The following is a 15,716-nucleotide window of genomic DNA, read 5'->3' on the forward strand; positions in this document are numbered from 1 at the left end:
CAGAAGCTCCCTGCAAACACATGGGTGTCGCTTGTCCTTTGTACGCCGGTGCAATCGATGAAGGCTTCTCGTGGCTCCGGGCTAGGCAGAGCTGTGGAAATGCATGTTAAAATGGTTTGACGGCTATAAGATGATGATCCCTTTCCTCCGTGCGTTGCATTTTCCTCTCTGAAAGTAACAAATCTTGACACCCCTTCTCCTCTCCCCGCCACAGTGGGTGAGGAAATGTTTATGGCCATTATTTTTCATCAGTCTTAATCAGCACGATTAAAGTGAGGACATCTTGGAGAAGTTACAGTTTTGAATACATTGAGATGTCTAAAGCATAAGGTCTGTGCTTAATGCAGACGTGTAGGCAGGAAGCAATACCAAATGATTTAGCAAGGGAGAGAAACTCATGCCTCTCATTTGCTTTGCGCCTTTGTGCTTGGTTTTATTTCCCCATATTAAAACCATATACTCTTTGATATTGCCAACATCACGTCTCGTGTCGGCATACATTTTGCAAATGATTTGCATCTCTGCATCTCCTGTGACACTGGGGGTGCAGAACTGTGGTGTGTGGCTGCTCTGCCTCCCTTTCACAAGAAAAGGAAGGCGGACGCCTTCCCTGGGCTCCTTCCCTCACCTCAGGCTGGCTCCCAGGGGTGAGTCGGGTCCTCCACCCTGGAAAGTGTTCATGGGCAAACCAAGAAAGAGCCAGAGCATGAGAGTTGTAACGAGAGCTTGACTCAAAATGTTTCAAAGCCAGTATGATTTTATATGTGTATTGTATATAAATTGCGCCTGAAACTGGTGAATCCTTCTGAAGAAACAAGGATGCAGGAAAGCACTTGCTTTTGTGCATCGCTGAAGTCTGGTACAGCCAAATATTAGTGGTTAAAGAAGCGTAAGACACCCTATGTGAAAAAGTGTGCTTTTGGAGAAGATGGTGTTGCTTTCTGTCCCTCGAGGAGCAAAGAGCTCAAGGCCCCGTTCCGAAACGCTGCGCTTTTGAACACCGCTTGAACCTGGTGCCTTGCAGCGGCTGGCTGCGGCGAGGGCGTGCACCGCGTTGGTGCTCAGGAGGAGCTGCTGGGAGGCGTGCAAGGCACGGAAGCAGCAATGCCACGCGGCCCTTCGGTACCTCCTTTGATGGTCCCCCACCGAGGGACATCTGTGTTCCTGCAGAAGGAACTCCTCAGAGCTCAGTCCTGCTCCTCAGCAGAGCAGCATTGCTGGGGGTTGGAGGCACTTGGTTCAGTCACCTTTCAGAGTGAAGCCGTGGTTGGACATTAACGCAGATGTTGCCTCTTGTGTGCTTGCAACGTTGACTTTTTACTTGGCTCCAAGGTTTGTGCTGTAAAATATGACCCCCGAGCGCGACTGAGAAGACTGTAGAACACGTTTATTTGGTTGGTTCTGGTTTGTTGTGGCACGTTCGTGTTCAATCCGTGGGATTTTCTGTAAGTAAAGTGGTTTGTTTGAGGATTTTTTCCTCTAGCTAATACCAGTTAAGTCTCCACAGGAGCCGCACGCTGGAACAGTTACTCCGATCTCAAGCTTTCCTGTTTCAATAACCGGTCCCAGTTTGGCAACCTAAGGGTCATTCGCTGACAGTGCCAGCGCCAGCCAGGATTCCTTTCAGCCCAGGGGAGGAGGCAGCGTGCTGTGCCTTTAGCTGTGACCGAGGGTGCCAGAGAGCGCGTGCTGCCAGGCAGGCGTGCCAGCCTGGGGAGGCAAACTGGAGCAGAATTTGTGCTTTACGTAAGGTGCTTTTTTCAGGTCACTGAGGAGAAGCAGGATCGGTGCTAGCGAGGAGACCTCGCTAGCTGGCTGTGGTGGGTGAGGAGCTGTCTGTGCTCCCTGCAAACACGGCTCGCTGCTCTCACCACCGCTCTGCCTCCGCTCACCGGTGATGGGAAGGAACCGGGGTTCCGCTTATCAATGGCTACATGCGGGGGTGCTAGTAGTAAATTTAATGGCATGTTACAGAGAAAAATAAGCTCCTGTTCCTGATCTCAGCATGCAATTTTCATTTTGTATCTCCAGAACATGTCTGTTCCATCCTGGCCTCCCTTCTGCGAAACCTGAGAGGGCAGCAGAGGACACGGTTACTGAATAAATTCACAGAGAATGACAGTGAGAAGGTGAGTGCTGAATATGTGTCTGCAGTCTCTGGGATACCAGGCTGGGAAGGTGCTTGATAATGGCAGGGTGCCTGTGTACACTCGCTAAGGTACTGAATAGCCGGTACTGTACCTGCCTGTAGAAACTGGTACTCTCACAGGCCGTCGTTCTCTCATTCATGTTGTTATCTACGAACTGGAGAACTGGAAATACCTTCAGTGCTTGGCCTCCCACATCACACGTGCTCTTGTTTTCTGGTGCTCTTGCACATGGTAGTAGCGATTCTCAGTCCTGGGTTGTGTGTCTCTGCTGAAGCCTGACCACGTAGCACGTGCTGTGTGGTATTACCTTGTGCTGGCTCTGTGAGACCAGGGCAGTGTGGAAGACTAGAAGTCTTTTCTAGTGAAGCTCTTTTGCAGAGAGTTTAGGAATTGCTATAGTATACATTTAACATTCCCCATTCCTCCCCTAGAATGTGTCACTTTAGTGGTGTTTACTCGGGGAAATGCTTTCCAAAATATTTACATGGTGGTGGATAGATCAAACAGCTGCAAAACAGAAACAGCAGCTTTTGCAAACCAGTAATTCCCAAGGGATTTGTAAATTCTGCCACTGGGGAAATACTGGTTCCTTAGTAGTCCTCATTAGTGTGTCTTAAAGGTGTTTTTCATAACCTGTTCTCCTAATTGAAGAAAATTTCCCATTACTAGATAGGCTTTCAGTTGCCTAATACAGTTCAGGGGAGAGCAGGAGAGCCGTAACATGTCTGATACATTTAACGCAAGCTTGGCTGCATGCAGCGTAGACAGAAAGGTCCGCTGCAGAAAGCAGGAGAACCGGAGACCCACAGCACGGGAGAGCGAGTGAGCTAGGGACACGTGTCTGTCGCTGCCTTTTAGCTGGAGCTGACGAGACCATATTGTGCTATGGGATTACATTCAAATGCCTGCAGACTCAGTGTGCTCATCCGACCAACGCTTGTACCGTCCTTCTGTAATGTATTCCTTCCTGTGAGTGACAGAATTGCCTGTTACTTTGTGAAGACTGCAGCTGGGAGGAAAACAGCATAGCATGAAGGATTAAAGATGATTGCATTGTTTTTTTTTCTTGCTTAGGTCTCTCTCTTCTACCCTTGCAGGTTGATAGGCTGATGGAACTGTATTTTAAGTACCTGGATGCAATGCAGGCAGCTGATAAGAAGATTGATGGAGAGAAACATGTATGTATTATTTAAGTTTTGTGAGCTCATGTCTACAATACCTCTGCACAGGCATGTTGTCTGCACAGAACTTCTGGCTCAGCCAGGTCACTCTTCTGAGCTGTGCCCTCATGCCTGTGCTGTTGCCTCTTAATTCTTGTTGTCCTGCTCTCCAGTTTCCAGTTAACCTCAGATAAAATGGGCTGAGAACTTCTCTACAGCAAGTGCTTCTGGCCTTTTCTTGGAGTGAATTTTACTAGGAGGGCCTAAGTCTGTACTTCAATTTACCTTCACTTTTACTTGGCTGAAATCTTGCTTGATTTGGCAGGTGGAGAGTAAGTGAAATGCAGAGAGACAATTACATGATAATGTGCGAGGCCTCCTACCCTGGTCTTTAGAGTTCTGATCAGCTGTGAGAAAGCGTCTATTTTGATTAGTTAGATGAGGCTGCAGCCAAAGGCTGGTGTGCTCTCTGCACACCAGCAGTGAATCGTTTTGAATGACATGAGCCTTGGTACCACACAGTACTTTCTTGGAACTGAAGCTGGAACAGACTTTTTGAAAGAGAACGAGCTGTTGGAGTCAGGAAGCAGCTTGCAGAGCTGTTAGCGAGCTTGGCCAGCTTCCCACAAGATTATCTGTATCAGCACTGAAGAGGGTGTGAGATTGATTAGCACTGACGGAGAGTAATCACTGCAGCCGCTGTCCCCGCACGCAGGCGAGCTCAGCATGCCACGGGCTGCAGCCCCCTGCCAGGCTCCGACAAACAGCTGTCTGCCCACGGCCAAGGCCACTTCTCTGGGCACTGGCAAACATTCCGAGGGCATCGGAGCTCAGCAGCACTGCTGCTGCTCAAAAAGGCGCGGGGGTGAGTGATGAATGGAGTTGCTTTTGCTGCCAGCATTCAGGCTCCATATGGACAGCTGCAGCTTCACAAATGAACGGTGGCCTGAAGAAAAACAGCCTTTTACCCTTTCCTGCTATCCCTCCGCGCTCCATTCATCCTCCTCGGAACACAGCAAGAAATTATTTATTCTTTACATTTCAGTGTTGGTGTGTGGGGTTTAGAACTCAAAAAAACAGAATGGATTTTTCTGGCTGAAGTCTTGTGGTGTATGGGCAGCTGCTATACAGAGCCCTTAAATGCAACATGCAGAGCTAGTGTATGTGCCCTTTATCCAAAAAGATCCTGAAGCAGTCTGCAAATGTTAACACCTGTAGCAAGCAGCCAGCACAAAGCAGGAGTGAAGGGAATTTGAGTGTGAAGAAGCTTGTGTAGAAGCTCTTTAATTAATAATATTAACCCATTCGTGTTTACTGATGTACAAAAGAAGAGAAACCAAAGAGTCTCAGGTTTTCCGCCTGTATCCAGAAGGCCACTGTGCCTTTGTTCCACTGCAGGGCTCTGTAGGCTGGAATGGCTAGAATGAATGGATCTCAATTCTTCACTCCTATTAGAGCTAATAATAGGATTTGGCAGAAGCATCTCATATGTGCGATATATTGGCCACAACGTGTATGAAATACGATGTTAAGAGTCATTCCTAGCTTGGAACACTCTTGGAATTGCTGTTTGTTTTGTAGCGTCCTCAAATGGTCAGTGGGAAACGGTCTGCTGAGATCGGAAGTGGCTCAAGTGGTTTCCCCGCACAGAAGTAGGCAAAAGCCATCATTCTGTCCGTCAAACCACAGCATTGTCTGGCTGTGACAGGATTTATGGAGCACTTTAATATTTCTAGTTGTGGCATATGAATCATTGTGCCACAACTGCCACATGAATCAATGTGCCAATCATTGAATCAATGGCACATGAAGTAGATGGTATGAATGCTTGGTCCTTTAGAAACTGTGCTCTGTCACTTGAGGGCTTTTGACCTTTCTCTTGCAGTAGTACCCCAAAAATCTGGAATACAGATCCTCACCTTTCTCCCTGCCCCAAAGAAAAAAGATACTTGATGAGATTTTACATGTTCAGCCTATACTGATGAGAGCGAGGTTCAGGTCTGATGGACGGAGTATCCTGGTGTAAGTCTTGCATTACAAGAAGTTAAAACCTGATTATACGAGGAATGACTGAGTGTGTGTCCTGGTTTCAGCTGAGATTGAGTTAATTTTCTTTAGAGTGGCTGGTATGGGGCTATGTTTTGAATTTGTGCTGAAAACAGTGTTGATAATACAGAGATGTTTTAGTTGTTGCTGCACTAGCCAAGGACTTTTCAGCTTCCCATGCTCTGCCAGGTGCAGAAGAAGCTGGGAGGGGACACAGCCAGGATAGTTGATCCAAACTGACCAAAGGGCTATTCCATACCACATGATGTCATGCTCAGTATATAAAGCTGGGGAAGAAGAAGGAAGGGGGGACATTTGGAGTGATGGCGTTTGTCTTCCCAAGTAACCATTACGCGTGATGGAGCCCTGCTTTCCTGGAGATGGCTGAACACCTGCCTGCCCATGGGAAGTAGTGAAGGAATTCCTTGCTTTGCTTTGCTTGCGTGCGCGGCTTTTGCTTTCCCTATTAAACTGTCTTTATCTCAACCCTCGAGTTTTCTTACTTTTGCTCTTCCGATTCTCTCCCCCATCCCACCAGGGGGGAGTGAGCGAGCGGCTGCGTGGTGCTTAGTTGCTGGCTGGGGCTAAACCACGACAGTCCGTCATACCTGATGTTTTATCTTTAGCAGTACAGCTGGCATAAGCTCTTGCTCTTGCAGTGCTCTTCCTTTTTCTTTATTTTAGCTTGGCTTATTTTAGTGATCTGGTTTATAGTCCAGCTCTTCAGCCTGTGGTGGTAAAGGTGTGGGAATAGTTGAGGGTAGAAGGGAGGGGAGGAATTTCTGAAGCCAGTTGTTTTTGAGGAAGATCGGTTGTAATGAAACTGCCCCCTTAATCTGGACAATGAAACAGGATGAGGTCCAGAGGGAGAGCTTCCCTTCTGCTCAGTGTTACCCACTTGTTCGCTTCTGTGGAATCTATTCAGAAGTGATCAGAGGTGATAACTTAGTGATTACCCCTAATTGCCATGTGAAACCCAGGAGCAAAGTCCATGTGAGCACGTCTCCAACACCTGATGCCTGTCTTAGCACTTTTCTCAGAGTCTTTAGTTCATGAAACCTAGAAAATATCTTGTCCCCCTCTCAAATTCTTTAATTCTTTCTATAGGAAATGGTGCAAAACCCTATGGCTTTTAACTCCTTCTAAAATGAGGCATAATTAGAGGCAGCAGCAATAGCCTTAGTGATCTCTAAAAATGGTAGGAAAAGACAGGAGATGGTTTAATATTTTTATAGTTCCACAGAAAATTATGCTCAGCAGGTTTATTCGATAAAATATTCTCACCAGACACTTTGCACTATAATGACTTACAAATTACATGCTAATTGTGTTACAGTTAAGTCATTCCATCCTTGAAAGGGAGAGGTGGAACTCCTAGCGTGAGAGCAACATCCACAGATTTGGGTAACTGAAACAAGAATTTGTATTAGCCCAGCATTTCAGTTTGGTTTAGAAGGACCAAATTGCCTGGCGTTGTACTGAGGGCAGGACATAGCGTCCTGGCAGGGGCTGGGTTAGTGCAAGTGAAAAGAACACAACTGTGTTCACGGGAGGACGTGCGCATTCTGGAGCGTGGCTGAATTCGCACGGTCCGTACTGCGAGCTTTTCCAGCAAACAGCCAGCAAGCTGAGGTAAGCTTTGAACCTTCTCGCTGAGACTGGTGGGTCTTTTTAGATGACACTACCCTAACATGGTTCCTGTTTCTTGCTGCTGAAGTTGAGCTCACGCTTTTGCAGGAGCTGCTGCTCTGTTTCTGCTGACTCGGAAGTGATGGTATGCTTTGTAGCAATTGCAAGGAGCTTTTCAGCTCTTGCAGGTTGGTGGCTCAATTTACAGAAATTCAAGCGTGTTTCTGCTCATAAGGCAAAAATTAAGAAAGTCCTTCCCACGGCAGAGGGCTCTGATGGTTTCTAGTGTGGTTCTGAGAGCTTCTTGGTCACCTTGGTGTGACCTGGATGTCTGCCTGCTCTCCTGGCTGCAGTAGAGTCCGTGACCTGACTAGGGCTCGATCCTAACTGTTCTGTGTTTCAAGGAAAACAGTGGTCAGTCCGCTGAAGAGACCATGTGCTCTGCAGCCTCCGCATGTGAAAGAGGCTTCTGGGGAAATCGTCACAGCTGTGAGCTGAAAGCAGATGGTCCTGGGCAGTCCTTGTTGTGGTGGTCTGATTTCACCCGAGGCTTCTGCTTGCTCCTCTCCTGTCGCAAGTGTCGGTCCCTGTCTCCTGCATATCCTTTTTGACCAAGGGCTTAGTGATGACCTTGAGTTTAGCTATTAGCCTGTGATCTGAAAGCACCTCCTGAGCATGGCTTGCGTCACTTGCCCCTCCGCAGTAATACAGACAGAAAGTAGTAAGGGGAGAGAATCTGTACTTGGTGTAGGAGACAAGAGATGATAGCTGTTCTCATGCATGGCCATTCGCAGCCTTCTCGTCTCTGATGACCTGGAGTGGCCTCGCTATCCCACCCGGTGAGGAAGTAAAACCAGAATCCTGGAGGTGTTCTTGTTCTCGATCAGTGCCCATCCCTTCTGCTCTGCCCAGCCTTGCTGTGTGTGCTGGGGAAGGTGAAAGGTAGGTAACGAAGGAGGAGGATATGGAGAATCTTTTGGGACCGACTCCAGTGACTATGTGGAGCAGATGTGATCTTTTGTATTGCATTGGCAGATCCGTTGTATCTTTAGGTTTTGAGTCTCTATTTGACACCTCGAGGCCTGTCAGTCCTGCCTCATTAGCGTGAGAGAAGCTCATTTTAGCTTCACAGAAGCCCATCTTATTGCTGTCTTCTCCCATCAGCAAGGGGCATCTCAGTACCTATTGTTGGCAGATTAGAAATGGCATCTGAGTGCTCATTTGGAGGTTAGCGACTTGACAGCTTTGAAAGAGAGACAGAGTGGAAAGGTGGCTATTTGGTACTGTACTGGGAGGCAGATTAGCATTTAAAGGGTGGTTGTGGTTTAAAAAAACAAAAAAGACTGTGAAAAGTCACCTTAAAACTGTACTTGTCTTCTAATTCATATCTGCTTAATTTACTGGCACAAAATAATCTCGCTGCTCTGTCGAGAGGGGCTGTTACAACTGCTGCCTTCTCTGTGTAATCAAGACAGCAGTTGCCTGGATTCGGCTCCTGTGATCGCCGTGCTTGGATCAGAATACAGAACAGACACGGTCTTTGTTTCCTGCTCTGGAGATTCAAAATCCTGGCCTGTTGATGTTTTTCTGTTCAGGAATTTAGCACTGTTGAGAAGAGTAGCCAATAAGCCTGTGTGCAGTGGGGGGAGTAAGCAGTAGTTCGGGAATTGTCGTCTTTCTGGTATGTGTTTTTTTGATATTTCAGTCAATGGCTTCCAATCTCTTGCTAGCCAGACTCAACATTGTTTAGCTTTAGAGACCAGATTTGATCAGGTTCAAGCAATTTGGCATGGATGTAGGGTGAGGAAAGTCACTCCTTGCACAAAATTGGATTTTTCTTTTTACTGGCAAGAGCTTGTGTGCAGGTTTTGCCCAGTCATGCCTGTGCCCATGATTTTGAGAACCTGGAGTAAATTACAGTTGTGCAAATGCTGGAGTCTACAGGATCTGATGCTAAAGCATCCTGTAGCGTAGCCAAAGCAGTTGACTTTATGGCGTTGGTAACTAGGCATTGTTTTTAAACTTAACTTGTTCTTTCACTGGCAAGCTAGATTTCCAGGAGGAGAGAGAAGTGTTTCGTTACCTGTGCTTTCCTCTCTCACTTTTGGGAGGCAGTGGTAAACAGCTCTACTTCTAAGTCACTTAGATTTCTGTATGGGGAGCATACACCGCGCTCTCTCCAGTGAGAAGCGCACAGGGTTAATTTTCCTTCTTATGCCTAAAAGACTCTACCTACAATTAGATGCGAGGACTTGGCCTGACAAAACAGGAAAATTTGGTAGCCTAAATCAGCTTTGCTGCTGGTGACCTTGCGTGTGTTTGCCTGGAGCGTGTGCACCCCGAGGAGGCACTTCTGGTTGAGCATTACAGGTACAGTGCTCTCGCTGGTGATGGCTCTAATGAGAAAATATTGCTCCGCTGGCGTGTGCCCACCTGCCAGCCAGCTACATAATAAATCACAGAAGCTGCAGCGAGCTAGCGGGATCTGACAAGCTGCTTCCTTTATTTAAGAACAAAACCAAAAAACAAACCCCAAAATACAAAAGGTCACACGTGACGTTGGTTGCTTTGGCCTGTCGGTCTCCATGAAAATGGATGGCAGGTTCAGCTGGTGGACGTGGCCGGCCTTTCTCGGGGGAAGCTGCTCTGAGCTTATTGCCGGGCTGCTTTTGCCCGTGTTTTGAAGCAGCAGCTCTCTCTGAACCAGACAAATGGAATGGCCTCTTGCCTTCTGCCTTTGGCCTCCGTTTGGGCAGGTCTCGCTAGTGAAACACGGGATGTGCAGAGGAAGAGCGAACCATCGGCATTCCCGCAGAAGCCGGTGGTCCTCTGCTAACAGACCCCGGCTGGGGTTTGGCCCCGTCAGTATTCCTAAGAAGTGAAGCTGGAAGAGCAAGGCTGGGCATGGTGAAGCTGTACTTGTGCAGAATTTTCAGACCTGTTTTCTCATTCATCAGTTGATAATGAAGTTGGAAGCCTGATAGGTCTTTGAGTCTGCTGGAGTCATGTTCTGCACTGCTTAACAGCACCCTCAAATGGCCAGTAAAAGAGCAGGTTTTTTGTTCCATTTTGACAAAGAACTTATAAATAATAGATACACTGGTTTGTTCCATATTCACAGTCTCTAATCGCTCAATTTAGAAACGTAATTTGTATGTTTAAATTAAAATTTTAATTTGCAGGTGGACACACTTCACAACCAGCAAAGGCAAAACCTTGTTCAAAACTGAATGACATGTTTTGTGAATTTAAATGAATTATTAAAAGTATTTCTTCTTTGGCGAGAAATATATGGATGTTAATGTTTTGGGGAACAAAGCGTTTCTTAAGAAACGGCAAATATCACCAACATTTTGCCACTGCTAATGGGAAGTACTTTGAGAGACAGTCATCACACCTTTTCTTTGTGTTGCTTTACAGGACATGGTGCGTCGGGGAGAGATAATAGACGATGACATGGAAGACGAATTCTATCTCCGTCGCCTGGATGCCGGTCTCTTTGTTCTACAGCTCATTTGTTACATCATGGCAGAGATCTGTAATGCCAATGTTCCCCAGGTAAAGCTAGGTACAAGGCTGGCAGATAATCTGTGTTTCCATCCATGATACAAACAAGACTCTCAATCCTTGCAAACACTGCCTCATTGAATAACCTTCTCTTTAATTCCTTTTTTGGGAGGAAACCTCCTGCTTATTGCACTTGTGTCCATACAGCTTCATCAAGTTATAGCGGTTAGGAGGACATTAGTGGGTACAGAAGGTGACTATTGTCACTGAATTCATACAGTCTGCCATGAGCGAGGTCACAGTTTGAAATGGAAAGCCCCTATTCATGCCACTGCTGAGAGAGTAGTGGAAGGGACGTTCTCTCAGAAGGTCTCACAAAGGCACAGACTACAGAAGGTGACTTTTCTTGATCCATGCAAAATGCTGCATCTCTGCTGGCGTGATTACGTTGGGGTTTGTGAATATGTTTTGTGGTTACGTGTACCTGTGCCACATGCCTTCCTGAACGTTTCTGAGTAGGTGCTCTGGGACTGTCGACTAGCAAGGCTGAGTTGGGTTTTGTGGTGCTCAGGGTTTCTGCTCTTCCCTCAAAGTGGGAAAAAGTGGGGTTGTGGATGGTTTTGTGTTGTACTGAAGATTACTTTCTTCTCTTTCCTATCCCCCATCAGATTCGTCAGAGAGTGCATCAGATTCTGAACATGAGAGGCAGCTCCATTAAAATTGTTCGACACATCCTAAAGGGTGAGTTGAGATATTCCTATGCATGCATCTCATCTCTACCAGGGACAGCTAGGTCATCACTTTGTAGGATGAGCCTTCGCATGTAATTCTCCTTGACTTCGTGAGCACCTGCAGGCTGCAGTTGCGTAGTGTTCTGAGATCTGGGCAGGGCTGGAATCACCCTGATAAGAGGCGTGCTTTACCTTGGAGTTAGGACACTTGCTGTTGTCTGCTGTCATGGAACAGCACATCACTTCATGCTGCCATCGCCTACAGACTGGCTGGAACTCGCTGCTGACATTAACGCTAGAGTAAATATTTAAGGGAAGTGTATATGCATGCTAGAGGGAAGAATAGTGGAGTCTCATCTCTCATTAACATGGCCCTGCACTTTACCATCTGCACCATATTAGTATCCGTGGTGTATTTGTCTTGTTCTTAGTGTCAGATTAATATGGATTATAGCATTAAAGTATCCTCTGTAGCTTTAAAATGTAGCTGTTGTGATTTGCAATCCCAGTTTTAAAGGACTGCTTGTTATTTTTAATGCTTATGTTGAATTAGAGCAACGCTTATTTGAGCTGTGGCTCTCATCTGTAGCCTGCTGTCCTTCAGCAGAGGCAGCCAACTGAACGGGGGAAGAAGTGGACAGGAGTCGGACTCTCCCCACAGCCCCCTCCGAGCTGCGAGGCTTAGCTGGAGAGCCGGTAATCTGCTGCCCACAGGAGGTGCCTCCGGATTTAGCAGAGGGTTGTGCGGGACGTGTCTGCTCCTGAGGGGCTGTGTTGTTTTCGGTGAGGGGTGAGGATCTCTCTCTCTCTTCTGGAGAGGAAGGAAGGTTGGCAGCATCTCTGGGGGTACTGGGCTGTGGGTTGTGTTGTTTTGGTGTCTCTGCTTTCTTTGGGAATAACAATGGTGTTCTCCTGGCCTTTCCTCTGTGCCCACCCCCCCAACACTGGCAGGTACAGGCAGCTTTTTTTCTTGCAGATCCTGTTGTTTTTCTCCCTTCCCATATGCAGGAAAGAAGGGCATCAGAAGGGTGGCTGGTATGACGAAATTAAGAGTGATTTTCTGACAGTGTGAGATTACCTGCTGCTATAGGCAATCTCTTTGGCCCTTGTCCTTTGCTAGCAAGTGCAAGTTAATGCCTGGTGATGAGCAGGGGGGACTGGGTAGGATGTCTTTTCTGCTTTTAATTGTGATACTTGACAATTCCTGCCTCCAGACTGTCCATTTCCAATGTAGGGCATGGCTCACGTCGCTTTCAGATTCCCACGCTTGACCAGGGCCACGGGTGCCCAAGGGATTTGTCTGCACATCTCGCTGTATTTACACACTTCACGTTCATGTCTTTGGTTTGTTGATTTACATACAAAGCTGAATTGGAGGGCAGCTGCATTAAAATTTCATCTGATTCTTTCTTTCACAAACAGTGACTTGCATTGTGAAACTTTTTCAGTGGTTTTATCATGTCTTGCAAGCTGCGGATTGTGCAGCAGGTTCAGAACTCTCGGCAGTAACACGTTCTCTGCCTGAAGAGGCCACACATGGCATGTTAATAATACGGGCGATGGCTACAGTATTTGGGGCTCTGTCTTCAGCTCTCCCCAACCCTTATGCTTGCCAGTTTTAGAGACTTTTGCCATCACAATTGTCAATGACCTTAGAAATAAATGTGTTTGTGGGCCCTTGTGAAATACTGCAATGGGGCCCAGAAGATTCCTGCCAGGTAGGAGCAGCACTGAGCTTATCTGCAGTCTGTGCTGGTGAAATGTAAGTTTTTCAGTAGTTACGCACCTATGTCCAAATATGTTGTCAGTGCAGATTCGCTGCCTTTTAACAGAAGTGACACCATGGATAAGTACCTGCCTCTCCGGAGGAGTTGGTTTGTTGAACACAGCTTGCCCGTCGGAGTAGTGGGTTTGGTTGTGGACCCTGGAAGCGTGCCTCCCGGGCGGGCCAGTGGGGCATTTCCGAAATTTAATTGGTGTCTGAACTTTGGGACTCTGTCCCAAATGACTGGGAGGCTGGGAGCCTCGAGCCTTGGCTGAAACATTTCAGGCCGCTTTCCAACTTGCTCTCAGGACAGATGAGGCTGGTTTATTTTTACTTTTCGTTCAGTGTTTTGCTCTTGTTCAGTTTTTATTTTCTATTTTTGCATACTAATTAGGTACTTGGTTTTTAGTTTGATTTTTATGGCCTACATATTCTCCATGTTTCTCTGGCAACCTGACAGCTGATGGATCCCTTGGGGTTGCTTAGAATTACTTACGATGCAAGCGAGGAAGCAGGACTGTTTTCTTATGGTAGAGCTTTCAAGGGGGAGGAGTGGGCAGGAAATAACTGAAGGCTCATTAAATGCATTTCTGCAGGCTGACCAGTCCTCCCACAGTTCCTTTCTCTTGAAGATCAAGCATTACTTGCAACGGGACAGTTAGTTTATCCTTTGGAAGAGAATGACTGAACGGTGTGTGCCTTGGCTGGGAGGATGTTTTTGGGATGGAGGCTGGTCCTCATGACAGCAAGTGGTGTCTGTGTCTTGGGGCAATTCTTGCCCCAATCCCTCCATCTCTCCCATTGGGAATGGAGTGAGGCACAGACCTCTCTAAATAGCGATACGTGGCCCTGGAATGGGAAAGCATACTGTTCCTTACCGATCCAGAGAGACCAGCTTTTGGTGCCTGCTCCCTGTGCTGGGGAGCTGCTGTCAGGAGCCCCGCAGGAGCTGAGGTGCAGAGGTCCCTCCCCAGAGGTGCTGGCGATGATGCCTGGTTAGACATCTGGTTTCAGTGAAGGTAATGGGCACATCAGGGAGCCAGGAAGGTGGAACGCCTATTGAACGTTACAAACCAAACCTGTTAGCATGGGTAATCAAAAAGAAATGGTAGCTATGTTATGAGGACTGTGCTAAATTTGGCCTGTGGTCCCCCAGTATGTGCAGGCTTTATAGCTTCCAATATCCATTACAAGCTTCAATATTTCCCTATTGATTTTTACTGTTCTGTAACCATTGTATTTTGTCTAATGAAGCAGAAACCAATCTTAGGTCCTTTCCCTTTGTGTAGCTACAGCAATGTGTAAGCTCTGTTTAACTGTTGGCAGGGACAGCTTACATTTGATTTTTTTTTTGCTGTCTCACTGAAGTGGTGGAATTTTGAATAAAAAAGTAAACACATAAAACCTTGGTGGGGGATTTTTTTTTTTTTTTAAAGTCTGGTTCTGAGGGTTTATCTGGTCTCTTCAATTTAGCATTAGCAACTGTTGGTAACCCAGTAAACAGTCTGCCTTGGGAGTCACTGGGATTTTAGTCTTACGAAGCCTAAATATTTAGAAGGAAAAACGCTGAGCTTTTGGACAAGATTAGAGGAATTTGTGGCTTGCTTTTGTCTGAGTGATCTCACTGGGACAATAGAAGGGCAGTGTCATTAGTGGCACTCTGCAGCTTCCCTGCTTGAGTTGTGTGTTCAAGTACTCTGGCAGTCCTTAAAGCTAAAACCGGAGCTGGGCCACGAGCCCGCTGCCTGCGGCGCGGATGCTTTGAGCGCAGAGCTCTGCCTGCGGCCGGGGCCGACCCGGGCTGCCCCAGCGCTGTGCCGGGCTGGGACCACGTCCGTCCCTCACGTGGGTATCCTGAGCTGTCAGAGGTAGCAGCAGGCAGGGAAGCATTGCCCTTGGGCTGCAATAAACACCGGCAATTGCGGTCGCTGCATCTGTTTCAGAGGCACTTAACTCTGACAAAGCACGGAAAGGGCTCGTTGGGGACAGAGCCTGCTCCTCCTCGAGCTCCGCTGCTGACGGAAAGCTCTGGTACTGCCCGGAGGGGACAGGAGAACCTGAGCTAAACGCCAGCCTTAGCTGGCACCTTCTCCTGGGAAGGTAAGCCCGTCTCTGCCGCAGTGGGCTTTCTCTCCTGCCAGCAGCGGGCGGCAGGTTTTGATCCCCGGGCGCTGTGGTGCAGCCCTTCGCTAAAGCGTGCAAATGGCAGCAGAGCTGATGCCGGGCTGCTGGAGCCGTGCCCTTATGCAATTAGCCAATACCTAGGTAGCTGCAACAAATCTATTAGCTTGGTGCTGTCTTCGTTAAGTGCGATGGAGAGTTTCTCCTCCATCCAAGGGAAGAGTTCCCTGTGCTGGTCCCCCTTCTCCAGGACAGCGAGGAGGTCAGGTTCACTTGCAGCAAACCTCAGTGTTACCCGCCTGGTCTTGTTACAGGTACTGTAGCAGTTTATAAATATTAAAAGGATTTCTCCCAGAGGCCCTGGCAAAGAACTCTGCTTCTTGTACATGGAGAGAGAGAGAGAGTGCACGCAGGAGGAAAGACTCCCACTTCAGCTAACTTCTCCCTGTCCTCACTCTTTTCAGTGCTCTTATAATAAAGGCTTTGATGGAGCTCAGAAGCATGTAGCAGTGCTGAACATATAAATATTAAAGCAAACTTTCTACAGCAACTTACCATTCAGATGCTGAATACAAGCTGTTCTGTTTGTTTAGGAAGAAGGGAAAGA

General features: G+C 47.4%; 1 protein-coding gene across 1 annotated transcript in view; it reads left to right on the top strand.

The window, feature by feature from the left end:
- Positions 1–15,716, top strand: part of CTNNBL1 (catenin beta like 1) — a 56,581-nt gene that overhangs the window by 39,648 nt on the left and 1,217 nt on the right. Inside the window, exons 12-15 of the mRNA XM_072879292.1 lie at positions 2,032–2,129; positions 3,248–3,328; positions 10,406–10,543; positions 11,161–11,233. Coding sequence (XP_072735393.1) covers positions 2,032–2,129; positions 3,248–3,328; positions 10,406–10,543; positions 11,161–11,233 — 390 coding nt within the window. The remainder of the gene's footprint in view (positions 1–2,031; positions 2,130–3,247; positions 3,329–10,405; positions 10,544–11,160; positions 11,234–15,716) is intronic.

This window comes from Ciconia boyciana, chromosome 14, assembly GCF_034638445.1.
Source record: "Ciconia boyciana chromosome 14, ASM3463844v1, whole genome shotgun sequence".
NCBI lineage: Eukaryota > Metazoa > Chordata > Aves > Ciconiiformes > Ciconiidae > Ciconia > Ciconia boyciana.